Source organism: Elephas maximus, chromosome 5 (genome assembly GCF_024166365.1).
Source record: "Elephas maximus indicus isolate mEleMax1 chromosome 5, mEleMax1 primary haplotype, whole genome shotgun sequence".
In the NCBI taxonomy this organism is placed as follows: Eukaryota; Metazoa; Chordata; class Mammalia; order Proboscidea; family Elephantidae; genus Elephas; species Elephas maximus.
Genome location: NC_064823.1, coordinates 110,499,121 through 110,514,452, shown reverse-complemented (window position 1 = coordinate 110,514,452; position 15,332 = coordinate 110,499,121). Strand labels below are relative to the sequence as shown.

The 15,332-nt window shown below is 37.4% G+C and overlaps 1 protein-coding gene across 13 annotated transcripts in view; it reads right to left on the bottom strand.

Annotated features, from left to right (window-relative positions):
* The window catches only part of FRYL (FRY like transcription coactivator), a 344,107-nt gene that overhangs the window by 131,274 nt on the left and 197,501 nt on the right, over positions 1–15,332 (bottom strand). For all 13 annotated transcript variants that reach the window (XR_007517673.1, XM_049886274.1, XM_049886269.1 and 10 more), the window contains 3 exons: positions 8,814–9,013; positions 3,482–3,535; positions 369–508 (listed from right to left, as the gene is read on the bottom strand). Coding sequence is in view for 12 of the 13 variants with exons in the window: in XM_049886274.1 (XP_049742231.1) it covers positions 369–508; positions 3,482–3,535; positions 8,814–8,933 (314 nt within the window). In the remaining variant the exon portion in view is untranslated. The remainder of the gene's footprint in view (positions 1–368; positions 509–3,481; positions 3,536–8,813; positions 9,014–15,332) is intronic.

Here is a 15,332-nt window from a genome sequence, read left to right as displayed (position 1 = left end):
AATTGCTTCCCTTCACAATTCTCATCAGTAGGTCACTTTCTTTGACTATTTCTTCAGGTTCTTCAATGACTATAAAGTTCCTCAATGGACTACTGAAATGATAATCCTGAAATTAGTTTCTGCATGACTCGTCCCAGCCATCAACATGGTTAGAGCTGCAGCTAGTCACCGGTACCTTCCCTTGGTTTACAGATTAAGTATGAACTAGCCTTCCCTCTCATGACCACCTTTATAAAAAAAAGAATCCATTTCTTTTTTTTTTTTTTGCATAGAAACCAAAGAACAAGAATCTTCAGTTAATAACTCTATCACCCTTTCATTCGAAGTGACTAGATGCCAGGTAGAATGGTGGAAAATAAGCCATTTACCCCTTAGATTTTGTACTAGATCGAGGTCTATACTCATAAGATTCATCTTCAGTTCCATTCTGGCGTCTGTACCAGTCAAACAAGGTGCGAAGTAAGGAAGGGAGACAGTGCTCTGCTACTGAGCTCATAGAGCTTATCACCTGAAAACACACAAAAATTAAACCTCACCAGAAAATAAAATACAACACTGAACGTATCACACTTACAACTCTATCAGAAATCTGTTAGAAATGAATCAGCATACCAACTCAAATGCAATAAAAGCACTTTAAAATAAGCGCCAGGGGTTCCGGCAAGTAATGAAGTAAAATCAGCTAAATTTCATCCACTATTTTTTATTAAGCTTTACCCAAATCCATTCAGTTTAGCTTAAGTGGCTTTCAATCCTTTTCCTGCCTCCATATGCCACTCACATGTGTACAAACATGTCCATCAATAACATCCCGATTACTCACACTGATACCTCTGGGGGAACTGTTATGTGTAACATGAAAAAACCATGTCTACTTCCTGACCCTGCCAGCTACTCCACTGTCATGTGAACAAAAGATTCTAAAATGTTGCCACTATAATGGACAAAAGAACTGCAGAAACACAGAAGACTATATTATGTTAGAACTGTGGGGAAAGCTCCAATTTACTCTGCACTGCTATGACACAGAAGACAGAATTATAATAACTTCTGATTTCCACAAATTAACATAGAAGAAACGTGGCACAAACAAGCTTTTTAAAGCTTAGGATATAAAAATGGATAGCATAAAGATAAGTGTAGTGGGGTGAATAAATTGTTACTCTATCTGAGGCATCACTGAGACTATCTGAATTCCAGGTGAACATCATAGATTCATTTCACGAATGAATCTAATTTGTCTGTAGTGGTGGTAAGAGATACACCAACCACTATTAAACAAAACCAAACCAAACCCAGTGCCGTTGAGTCGATTCCGACTCATAGTGACCCTATAGGACAGAGTAGAGCTGCCCCATAGAGTTTCCAAGGAGTGCCTGGCAGATTCGAACTGCCTACCCTTTGGTTAGCAGCTATAGCACTTAACCACTATGCCACCAGGTTTTTAACCCAACCCACTACCCATTGCCGTCGAGTTGATTCCGACTCATAGCGACCCTATGGGACAGAGTAGAACTGCCCCACAGAGTTTCTAAGGAGCGCCAGGGTTTTAGCAGTCCCTAAAATCAATCCTCATATTTTGGGTTCCAAGAAAGAAATTTCCCTCTTCACAAGAATTCCTGTATCTGATTCTACCTACTGCTTATAAAATTAGTATTTTAAAATCAGCATATGGTCAAGCATGCCACACTTTGTTTTCCTTAACGGAAAAACTATAGGCTGCAAGGATATTCAAGGCCTCTTTCAGCTCCGTGCCTACATAAAATGTCAGTTATTAGAGATAAATCAATGCCTCATAAAACATTTAATTTTCCTGATGTTTCATATTCTTCATATAACTTCAAAACGTACTGCATTCAGGAAAAAATGAAATGGTTTATTTGACTGTGTAGTCTGTTCTTTTCTTACTTTCTTACTACCTCTATTCTCCTTTAATCATCCTCTTATTTATAAATTATCATAATTTGATAGGTAACTAGCTTCTAACATAGAGAACTAAAGTAAAAACAAGATCTTAATTTTATTTTAACCAAGTTTTTTCAGTCTACACTTTACTAACAATGAACAGAATCATTCAAAGGAAATCCTTTTTAATATCTGAAGGAGAAACACCACCATCTGCTACTGTAAATAAATACTGAAACAGTTTATACCACACATAGCTTTTTTACTATGGAAAACAAAAATCAAGGTATGAGGCATGATCATTCATAGTTTTTATTAGTCATTTACGTAAGAAAACAAAAATGGAAATTTTCCTTAAAACATTGTTTAAGTGGGTTTTAAACCTTGGTTACACATTCACTAGTGGAGTGAATTCATGATGTGAATAATCTTAATACCTGTTGTGGTGGCGTATGTTTTAGAAAGCATTATATAAGGTGCTCTTGTAATTTTTGTCCCTAGGTAGTACAAACCATTAACACACTTGGTTGCTAATGAAAAGGTTGGAGGTTTGAGTCCACTCAGAGGTACCTCAGAAGAAAGCCAAAGAATCAGCCACTGAAAACCTTATGGAGCAGAGTTCTACCCTGACACACACAGGGTTGCCATGACTTGGTGGCAACTGGTAACTAGTATAATTTTTGTAACAGGGGACTTACCTTCCTATTTATGGTTTTCTCTAAGACCAGGAGCTAATTACTAATGTATGTATCAGAATAACCCAAGGAACTGTTGTAAAATACAAGTGCTAGAGCCTCACTGTTGTTGATTCTGATTCAGGAAAACTGGAGTGAGATCCAGGAACACGGTTATTTTGTAAAATCTCTACCAGGTGACTCTAACCAATCTTCTTTGTCTACTCAGATTCATATGAACATTATTTTCTATTTCTTGGATACAAAATTATGAGAAGAAATGGCCTAGGAATACTAGATGACAAGGGAAAGTCACTCTGGGTTACTGGTTTTTGCAAATCATCAATATTTAATGATAATAAAATAATTTTTGGTCTAACATAATTAATATAAAGTAACACATGGTCAAACATTTTAATCTCAGCAAGAGGAAAGAGTTAACATTTGAGAAATATCACACTAAATTTTATATACTGGTATTCTACGTACAGGTTCTGAAAGCCCCAACTGGAAAAAAAGGTTAAAAGGTAAAATATTATTTTGTAAAATTCGTAAGAATTGGTGCACAAGGAAAGATTGAAGTATGAAATTGGGAACTTTCTGAGAAAAATTTCAAAGAGCCCAGTGAAGAAAGTAATAGTGAAAATTAAGAAGTTGCAAATGCTAAATGAGCTGAAATCAGTAAAATTCACAGCTCTTTCTATTTACTTGTAAAAAAACAAAACAAAACAATCAGTTCTAGAATGAATTTACTGTGTAAGGATATACAGGGTCATTAAACCAAATAAAGGAACTTGTTAAAATTTGGACCAGGCTATTAGGACCAAGATTTTCCTTTCAGGAAAAAATATTCCCTTCAAATTGACATATCTGTCAAAAACATTTCCCTAAGATTGACGTACCTGGTCAAACTGAAGATCTTCACCCCTCTGAAGAGATCTGGACAACAGCTTCTCCTACAACGAAAAAAAGTATAAGTTGGTTATATTTGTATTTTCATTTGTAATTAGGTTGTTTTAAAAGAAAAGTAAGGCCCTCCCTTGCCCAGGGCCACACACTAGTTAAGCAGGAGCTGCAGAGCCAGGGACCTCACCACCACCCTCCCCAACGAGACTGGCCATGTCGTATTATCTAATTGTGTAACAAATCATCAGTTCTTAGATTTAAACTTCAATATAGATCCTCTGCTGTACAGATTTAAGTTCAAAAGCCATCAGCATTTGCTCATCCACTATTTCACTCATTCATTCAATACGCATTCACTGAAAAGTGCCTACTATAGCACTTATGAGCATGGGCTACGGGCCCCGGTGGCCTCAGTTGGACAGCTGGCTTGACCGCCACTAGGTTAATGACCTACAGCTGATTACTTAAGATCTCTGTGCTTCAGTTTCATCATGTGAAAAATGAGAGTGACTGCCAAATGTTACTATCAACACTGTGCAATTTTAACAACAAAAAAAGGGAAGCCTTCTACCTTTCCCTGTGCACTGTAACAGTTACCCACCCCTAAAACAAACAAAAAAGTCCAAATTGGTTGTTGTTAAGTCAGTTCTGACTCATGGAGAGCCCATGCATGTCAGTGTAGAACTGTGCTACACAGAGTTTTCAACGGCTGATTTTCTAGAATTAGATCACCAAGGCTTTCTTGCAAGGCGCCTCTGGGTGGACTCAAAGCTCCAACCTTTCAGTTAGCAGTCGAGCTGGTTAACAATGTGCACCACCCAGGGACTCCTGTCTACTCCTAATAACTATGAAAAAAAGCTAGCCAGTGAACTGGACCAGTCTGACTGGAACTGGAATCAGTTAGTGCTTTAGAAAGGCGGTTTACTTCCTCAAAACTTCCCCTAGTCATTAAATTATTTAGATTTGTACCTCCTGCCAAGTCAATGCTTATTTTATAATTTCCTGAGTCGAACAATGACTGATAAGGTGCTAACTATGGGCAACACACCATTTAAACAGTAACTCTTTACTCCTTACAGTTCTTTGAAGTATTAAAGTACTTCAATAGTTGAGGTAAAAGATAGTTGAGGTACTGAATGTAAATTAACAACTCAACATGTCATGAACTGAGTACTTACTTTGCCCTATACACAGATCCTATAGGGTCAGTTTTACCCTCGTTTTGAAAACACAAATTGTTTCCAACATTAGAGAACAATTTGAGGATAATATGATTTCACAAACTACACATTTGCTCATGCACAGGTGAACGCAAAACACAACTGCATCCAGCTCAACCGAGCTGTGCAGGAATACACAGAGTGCACAGGAGCACCCTCAAGCACCTACCAGTGACTTCAGGTCATCACGTGCTATGAGTGACACACCCATCCACAGCTGGTGCTGCAACTTTCTGTCAGATTTCAGATAACCCTCCTTCCACCACTTGACAATAACATACAAGCTGCAACCCTTCTGAAGCTTCAAGTCTTCAGGTCCTTTTCAAAGTAAAGCGCCATATTTATCGAGGTATTTGTGTATTTCTTAAATATCTAACATGTGTAAAACTGTGCAACCATTTTTTATTAGGTGCTTATCTTTTTTGTGTCACTGAGCCCTGTGTTTTCTGTTTCTGTTGTCTTTGGTACCATTTTGCACAGTGCAGTGAATTTTATGACCACAAATGTCATATTATAACAGAATTAACTTAATTATATGATTTTTTTTAATGCTAAGCATGTTACATAATTTTTATTTAATCAGTTTAACAATCTTGTGGAATAGATCCTATTATCTCTAATTCACAAAATGAGAAAACTGAGACACAAAGATACCCGTCCATGGCCATATAGCTGGAAAATGACACAAAGATTCCAGCATCTCTGCTGTTATAGTCCATAAATTAGGTCTGTACAAAAGCATTTTCTTATAAAAAATTTTCATTGCAAACCTCTCTGAATTCATCATTCCTAGTGAGATGTTATGTGAGCTTGTTCTTCTTCTATTAGGCCAGCTTGTGCTTTAACTCCTGTAGTAACTTTTTTAAAGAACTTATCTTGAACTTACTTACCAGTACTTCTACTGTTTTTCTATTTCATTATTGATGCTTTTATTTTTATCGATGTCCTCTTTTGCTTTCTTAAGATTTGTTCAGTTCATCTTTTTCTAACTTGCTGATTTTCTAATTAATCTGCCAAAGGCTAAAAGAAATCTGATGACTTTCCTAACGTTATTAATATTAATATATTTTAATTCTCAATGTTTGGTGTTGTATTTTTAGAATTATGTCATTGGTGTATATATAAAGTCTGGTAATATTAAACGTCAACAAAAAAGGTTTTTTATTTTTTTTAAGCCTATGCATTGTGAATTCTATGCTTCATTACAAAAAGTATGAGCTTTTTTCCCATTTTGTCTTGCTTTATTTCTACTATGCGTGATGTTAATATTTTAACCCTAGATTTTTAAGAATCAGGTACTCTGTTAAGTATTGGGGATGGATATAACCCAAACCCAGTAACCCAGTGCCGTCTAGTCGATTCCGACTTATAGCGGCCCTAAAGGACAGAGTAGAACTGCCCCATAGAGTTTCCAGGGAGCGCCTGGTGGATTTGAACTGCCAACCCTTTGGATATAACGGTGATCAAAACAACAGAATCCCCGTGCTCATGGAGCTTAACCCTTACAGGAGGAGACAGGCGTTAACAAATAGTATACCAATATATGACCACAAACTGAAGGAAGTGTTGTGAAGGAAAAATATATGCTCTGAGACTACAAAAGGAAAACTTATCTAGTCAAGGGGATGAAAGAAGGTCTTCCAAATCAAGTGCATGTTTGACCTTTTTTCTGAAGGATGTATGGAAATAAACTACACAAAACAGGCATATGTACACGTACACACACACACACAAACCAAACAGAAGGAACAGCCTGTGCAAAGATCCTGAAGCACAAGGCTTCTTAAGAAACCAAAAGAAGGCCAGTGTGGCTCAGACAGAAGAGGTAAGATGCTACAAAGATGAAGCAGAAGCAAGATGGTCACCTGACCTCTGGCTCTTGGGACATAAGCCTGCAGCAGTCTCTGGCCTACCACCTGACCTGAAGATTTTGGATTCACCAGCCCCTGCAACTCCATGAGTCAGCAGAGGTCTCCAGCCTACCATCTGACCCACGAATTTGGGATTTGCCAGCCCCGACAGTTGTGTGAGCCATTTCCTTCAATTAAATCTTTCCCTATATATTTATATATACATTTCAGTGGTTTTTGCTCCTCTAGAGAGCCCAGACTAAGACAGCACATTTATAATCAAATCTTATAATCATTCATTCATTTCTACAGGTGTCTGCAATCCTTATTTCTAAAACAGAACTTTATATTATACATGCTTTGTAAAAAAATAAGCACTGGTTAAAAAGAAAATCATTAATTTGTTAAAAGAAAACAAACACAGAATGATTTTAAATTGAATATAGTGATCTGTATAGTTTTGAAATACAGGTTTTGGCTAACAAAGAGCCAGAATACATTATTCATAGATGCTTTCCTCAGACTAATTTCCTCTAGTTCATGATGAGAAAGAAATTTACTCAAAGGCATGAATGTACCTACTCACCCACCTTCACAATCAGCAAATGTTAAGTCCTATTTCACTAAGAAAATTTAAAATATTTAACAATAGCTTCTTCCACTTCCGTCTTTTCCTAGGTAACATCTGCCATCACCTATCCTCTTCTGTTCCTCTATGCTCTATACTAGGGGAGTACAGCAGAGCGGGTTCTGGAGTCAGCACGATTGTGTCCAACTCTGCAGTCTTCCACGTTCATCGACTTTGGGCCTTAGCCAAGTAACAAACACTCTGAGTTGAAATTGGCAGTAAAAGCAAAAGCCTAATTCAGTTGTGGGAGCCCTGCTGACACAGTGGTTAAGCGTTTGGCTGCTAACCAAAAGGTTGGCTAGTTTGAATCCACCAGCCGCTCCTTGGAAACCCTATGGGGGAGTTCTATTCTGTGCTGTAGGGTCGCTATGAGTCGGAATCGACTCAACGGCAATGGGTTTGGATTGGTTTTGGGTTAATCCAGTCATGTAAGGTATAAATAAGTTTCAGCTTTATGTCCTTCACCTCCATCTTCATTGTCATTGTCCCTCTTCTAATCTACATTGGGATCCTGACACATGACATATCCATTCCCTTCAAACCCCAAAAGAAATCTGTACTCTGTTTCTGTTTTTTAAATTACTTTCTAAAGTTACATCATCCTGCTACAACTGTTATCTTAAAGATCTGGCTATTTAACTTCCAAATTCAATAACCTCTTTTCTTAATGTTCACTGCCTCTATATATAATTTAACAATAATAATTGTATTCTATTCCCTCTTTCCCTTGATAGCACCATCTGCTCTTTTGGCTTCAATTTTAACCCTATGATCCCAAAATCTGTATTTCTGGTCACCATCTCTTCTGAATTCCCAAAATGAATTTAAAACTGCTAATCCAACAATTCTACCAGTTATCTCGAGCTTAACATACACAAAGGAAAAATTAGCTTGTTCACCTTTCCCACACCAGTAATATTCCTATGTTGTTTACCTAAATAAATACACTACCTTTTCTAACATTTCAAAAACCCTTCACTTTCACTCAAATCTCTACTCCTATTTACTTGTTCTATTGATTCTACTTCTGCTATTTCTCTTACTGTCTTCTGCAACAATTCCCACCATTACTTCCTAAGTCAAGACCCCTTTTATTCCAGCCTAAACGTTATACAATAGCTAAATAATCTCTGCTTCGATCTCTTCTTCCTCTTATTGTCCAACTGCTGTATTATCTATCATAACAGCATTCCCAATCCTTCACGATCTGATCCAAGTATTTGTGTTCAGTCTTCTCTCTTCCTCCTTCCTCACCATAGGTTCTAATCATATAGGACTACTCACATTCTCTAAGCATGCCTCACGAATTACCAGTATAAAAAGGTTTACTTGTTTATTATAAATTTGGCTACTGTCATATCATCAACTTGCAGAATATCCTAGATTTTCCTTTATTTCATTATGTTTTGTCTGTCTCAATTCCATTGGCGAAGTCCATTTCCATTCTTGCTGTAACCTGAAGTTACTCATCAAAGTGGATTATAAAGTTTTTACAGCATTCTAGATAACTACCTTACTATTAATCTTAGTTTTTTTTTCAAGTATATTATTTCCCTTGAGAAATTTATACAATAATGGTTAATACAAAAGTCAAAAAAATACTTCAGATTTAAAGGTCAGCTCTACTCACCAAGGGTTCAGCCATTACAACTTCAATTTTCTTTTCAGCTTGAACAGCAAATTCTGCAAAAAGGCTCTTGATGACATATTCACCAGGTTTGACATCTGGGTCAACTGTAATGTTTGACATGATGATATTCTTTTTTCCCCAAGTGGAATGAAAGTTGGAAGAATTGCAGTACTTATTTATTTTGCTGACTGGTGCTGAAGCTAAAAGTAAAAGAAACAAACAAAAACACATTTTAATAATCAACTCAATGAGACTACCGTAAGCACCATATTTTAAAATGCATCCTGTTCCTACTTCCTCATCTAGCTCTCCCAACATCCATTACACTTCTATTTTTGTCTATTGCACTCGCCACCTCCTAACATACTATATAATTTAGTTACATATTTTGTTTATTATGTACTGTTTGTCTCCCCATACTACTTATTTGAGTTTTATAAAAACAGAGATTTTCTTTTGCCTTTTCTGTTCACTGATATATCCCAAGTGCCTAGAACAGTGCCTGTAGGTGCTGAATAAATATTTACTGAATGAAGAACTGCATGAATTCTAACCTGATAGTCCAGTGTAATGAAGGAAAGAAAACAGATATGAAAAAGTGCAATACAGGATTGGGAGATTTAAAGATGCAGCTTTGGAGAGAGGAAGGTCTCTCCCAAGAAGCTTCATTTGAACTCAGACCTAATTGATGAAAAAGAGTCTGCAAAGCAAAACAGGAGGAACAGAAAGTCAAAATTGAGTATGCATGTTTGATAAACAAAATATGGCCTGTGTGGCTGTATTCAGGGAGGTGGCAGAGCCACCTGGGTGATACAAAATGAAGTCAAAAACACCAGACAGAGATCAAATCACATACAGCCGTTTAGAACTTTGTAAGGAAGTTAGATTTTATTTTAAATGTAATTAAAATTCAATGGAAGGTACTATAACTTGAGAGGGATATGATCTGGTTTCTACTTATAAAGATCTCTCTGGCTACTCTTTGGAGAATGGATTGGAAGAAGGTAAATGTAGAACTAGGAAGCCATTACAGAAATCCTGGTGAGATAATCGTAACTTAGACTAAGTGGGGATGAGAATGAAAGGGGATAGAGGAAGAGGATTTAAGATGTCATATGTTAATGAGGGAAAAGAATAAACAATGTCTCATAGGATTTTATTTGGATTACTGAAAGAATGGTGGTGCCATTTACTCCGATGGGGATGACACAGTGCCTGGCAAATAGTAAGTTGCACCAGGCTTCACACAAAGCAAGCATACTCCACAGCAATTTGTTTAGCTTCTCTTGACTCCCTGGGCTGCCTGCAAAACTGTTATCCACAGTTTATCCAAGCACCTCAACCTTCTAGTCAGGAGCCTAATAAAGACCCTCCAATCCTCTAACTTCAGCATATGCCATCCTTTGGCATGGAATATTCATGGAGAATCAGCAAGTTTCTACTTTTCCAGCTCAATCTGATCTCCAGGTATTGCTCTTTCCAAATATGACACTACGAGCAACTCCCCCTTGAAAATAAACACAAAATATTATTTAAACATCAAATTTGTGTGTATGTATGTATAACTATAGGGCCGCTATGAGTCAGAATAGACTCAACAGCGGTGGGTTTAGTTTTTTTTTTAATATATAAGTGTAGGACAATAAACACATTTGTCCTCAACGAATTTTAATCTTATAAGGAACTGTTCTGTCAACTAAAAAAACTCAACCTACCAAATTAGTGTGTAAAGATACACAAATTTATAAAAATATATCGAAAGAATATTACAACCTCTTACTATTATAAGTAAAATAAATATCTTTGTAACCCATCAGATTAAAACACACTCCGTATTGTATTCTATAACTAAAATTACATAATAAAAACAATTCAAAACAAAATTTCACGGTTCTTTGAACACAGTGGACATTATTCGTTTTAAACAATAATCTGTTTGTTTACACTGTTTCATGATCCAACACTGTGCATTACTAAGGAGGGAATCTGTTAACAACTGCCATAGTGGAAAAAGTAAGAGATTTCAAATTTAAAAAAAAATTATTTTGGATTGGTAAGAGTACTCTACATTTTATATCCATATTATGTTGTATTACTTTAGGGAATCATAAAGTGGTACAACAGGCTGCTCAGTTTGTTTTCAGAATTTTAATTTACATTTTAGAAATATAAATGAGGATGAAACATTTTTGAAAATCTGACTTAAGGCAGTAGCTACAAAATATATCATTTCCTTTAATTGAGGTATTTTAGCCTATAACTGAACAGTGTTACTGTGTTTACCTGGTTTTAAATTTAAAGTAAATGGAACTAAACAAGAAGCCATATAATAGACTCGGGTACTGCAATTCTAGTCTTCGACGAGGTAGAAACTTTCTAAGTGACATTTTATTCTTTAAAAAGAAAAAAAAACTTTAGTTAATATAACCTCTCAAATAATTCACCTTTATTGTCTCCTACTTCCTAAAATGAAACGTAAGCAAATATTCCTAGGTATCATAGTTCAATATTTTAAGAAATTTTCTTTATTTAAAAAGCCAGAAGTTTTAGAAAGTCTTTTATTTTTAAATTACGTTTTAAAATATTTCAAGTTTACAAAATCATCTTTTTATAAAAAACTAACATTTAAAGAATGTTTTCATCAAATAAATTAACGCAGCCATTTATGTCAATTATATTTCTTAGTCAATGCTTAATAATTGTTTGCTGAATTTATTCATACATAAATATAATACTGATCAGGTTCACTATGGATTGCTCCTCAACATAAAGGAAACAAAAACCCTTACCAAACCCCCACTGCCGTCGAGTCGATTCCGACTCATAGCGACCCTATGAGTAGAACTGCCCCATAGAGTTTCCAAGGAGCACCTGGTGGATTTGAACTGCCGACCGACCTCTTGGTTAGCAGCCATAGCACTTAACCACTATGCGACCAGGGTTTCCAAAAACCCTCACAACTGAACCAATGAGCAATGTCATTCTAAAAGGCGAAAGACTGAAGTTGTTTAGGATTTCATTTTACTTGGATCCACAATCAACACCCATGGAAGCGGCAGTCAAGAAATCAAAGGACATGTTGCAATGGGCAAATCTGCTGTGAAAGGCCTCTTTAAAGTGTTAAAAAGCAAAGATGTCACTTTGAATACTAATGTGTGCCTGAATCAAGCCATGGTATTTTCAATTGCCTCCTATGTATGAGAAAGCTGGACAATGAATAAGGAAGACTAAAGGAGAAGTGATGCCTTTGAATTGTGTGTTGACAAAGAATACTGACTATACCACGGACTGCAAAAAGAACAAATAAATCTGTTTCCGAAGAAGTACAGCCAGAATGCATCTCAGAAGCGAGGATGGTGAGGCTTCATCTTACATACTTCGGACATGTTTATCAGGAGGGACCAATCCCTGGAGAAGTACATCATGTTTGGTAAAGTAGAAGGTCAGGGAAAGAGAGGAAGACCCTCAATAAGAGGGACTGACATGGTGGCTGCAACAACGGGCTCAAACATAACAATTGTGAGGATGGCACAGGACCAAGAAGTATTTCGTTCTTTTGTACGAAGGGTTGCTATAAGTCAGAACTGACTCGATAGTACCTAACAACAACAGGGGTAGATATGGTTTAAAAAGATCCCAGTCGAGTCTGTAAAAGCTGCCTCCAACCTTTACCCCCATACCTAACAAGAGGTCTTTAGAGATAAAAATTACTACTTTATAGTCACAAGCTTATATATGTACATGTCTGTGTGTTGACACATAACTTAGGGATATGTATATATGTATAACAAAACCCACTGCTGTCGAGTCAATTCGGCTCATAGTGACCCTACAGGACAGAGCAGAACGGCCCCATAAAGTTTCCAAGGAGCTCCTGGTGGATTTGAACTGGTAAACTTTTGGTTAACAGCTATAGCTCTTAACCACTACACCACCAGGGTTTCTGTATACATACATGTATACGTGTATATATATACAAATAAAAATACACACATACACACATATATGAGAATCCTCAGGACTGGAGAAAGACTCATTAACAACCTGCCTTATGCAGATGACACAACCTTACTCGCTAAAAGTGAAGAGGACTTAAAGCACTTACTAATGAAGATCAAAGACCACAGCCTTCAGTATGGATTACACCTCAACATAAAGAAAACAAAAATCCTCACAACTGGACCAATGAGCAACATCATGATAAATGGAGAAAAGATGGAAGTTGTCAAGGATTTCATTTTACTTGGATCCACAATCAACAGCCATGGAAGCTGCAGTCAAGAAATCAAAAGACACACTGCATTAGGTAAATCTGCTGCAAAGGACCTCTTTAAAGTGTTGAAGAGCAAAGATGTCACCCTGAAGACTAAGGTGCACCTGACCCAATCCATGGTATTTTCAATTGCATCATATGCATGTGAAAGCTGGACAATGAATAAGGAAGACCGAAGAAGAACTGACGCCTTTGAATTGTGGTGTTGGCAAAGAATATTGAATATACCACGGACTGCCAAAAGAACGAATAAATCTGTCTTGGAAGAAGTACAACCAGAATGCTCCTTAGAAGCAAGGATGGCCAGACTGCATCTTACGTATTTTAGACATGTTGTCAGGAGGGATCAGTCCCTGGAGAAGGGCATCATGCTTGGCAGAGTACAGGGTGAGCGGAAGAGAGGAAGACCCTTAATGAAGTGGATCGACACGGTGGCTGCAACAATAAGCTCAAGCATAACAACGATTATAAGGATGGCTCAGGACCGGGCAGTGTTTCATTCTGTTGTGCACAGGGTCACTATGAATTGGATGCGACTCGACAGCACCTAACAAGAACAACACACACATATATGTATACGTATACGCATATGTATATACATAAATTTGGGCAGTTCTGCTCTGTCCTATAGGGTGACTATGAGTCAGAGCCAACTCGTGGCAACAGGTTTGGTTTTATTTATTTTGGTTACATATATATGTTTATATAATACAAGAAATGTAACAACGTACCATGCAATTGTTTTTCAAATGAAACCTACAGGCCATGAATACCAAGTCCAGAAGAAAGACCCACAACTATAAGGTAAGCAGGTTTCAGAAGGCTTCAAACAGGAGGTGGCATCTGAGATGAGCCTTTAACTAAGGGTAAACTTTACCAGCCTTCTGGGTGGCACAAGTGGTTAACGTGCTCAGCTGCTGACCAAAAGGCATCTCAGAAAAAAGGTCTGATGATCTACTAACAAAAAATTAGCCATCAAAATCCTATGGGCACAGTTCCACGCTGACACACATGGGGTTGCCTTGAGTTGGAACCAACTCGAAAGCAACTAGTTTAAGCTATACCTAGAGGAAGAAATGAAGACTTCCAAGATTGGGAAAATATTACAAAACAGACCAGAGTGAAAGAGTCAGGAAGGAGACATGCTGGAAGGGAGCAAGGGGGACCAATTTGACAACATCTGGCAAAATTTTGAATACACAGTGAAACCTGTAAGAGCTGGAACTCAACAGGACTGCCATGTATAGAAGCAGGGTAGAGTGGATATTGGATTTCCTTCTGGTAATGTTGGTCACAGTATTTTAATATTGGTCACAGTATTTCTGTAGGATAAATTACTACAAGAGGAACTGTTGAGTCAAAGTTGAGCACAGTAAAACCTGCGAAAGCTGGAATCTATATCTATTTGAACCCCTGTTTTCAATTCTCCTGGGTATATACCGCAGGGCTGAACTGCTGGGTTATGAGGTAATTCTGTGTTTAACTTGTTGAGGAACTATCAAACTGCTGTACACAGCAACTAAACTACTTTACATTCCCACGAGGTCTCACACATTTTCCACCTTTGACAGGGTGCAGTCTTACCACTTTTCTATTGCTATTAGTGGAAAATATTTTAGTTTTCCTTCTCTGACAGGTTTCTGCCTTGCACAGTTTCCAGCTTCTGCAGGTTTTACTGCAATGAACTTTGACCCTGTAAATCCTCTTGTAGTCATTTATCCCATAGAAATACTGTGGCCAACATTACCAGAAAGAAGTCCACTCTACCCTGCTTACCTGGGTTAACAAAATTCTACTTTTGCTCAGACCAGCAATGCCTGTAATTAGAAATACTATTATGGGGACATCTTCAAGATCTGCAGCAGAAGTGTCAATACCTGGCACAGTTTTAAAGTCACCACAAAGAAAACTTCTTTGTAGAAATGTTTATACCCACAGTAAAGGGTCAGCGAAAGAGGAAGACCCTCAACAAGATAGACTGACACTGTGGCTGCAACAATGGGCTCAAACATTGCAACGATTGTGAGGATGGCACAGGACTGCGCAGTGTTTCATCTTGTACGTATGGTCGCTGTGATCTGAACTGACTCAAAGGCACCTAATAACAACAACAACATTCCCATAGTATACTGTGAAGATCATTTCTAGAAGAATGTTATGGACAAACACACACAGTGGTGACATTCAGGTGCAGTACATAAAATGCTAGCACTTAAAAGGGAAACTTGCATAAGTGGGAAACAAAA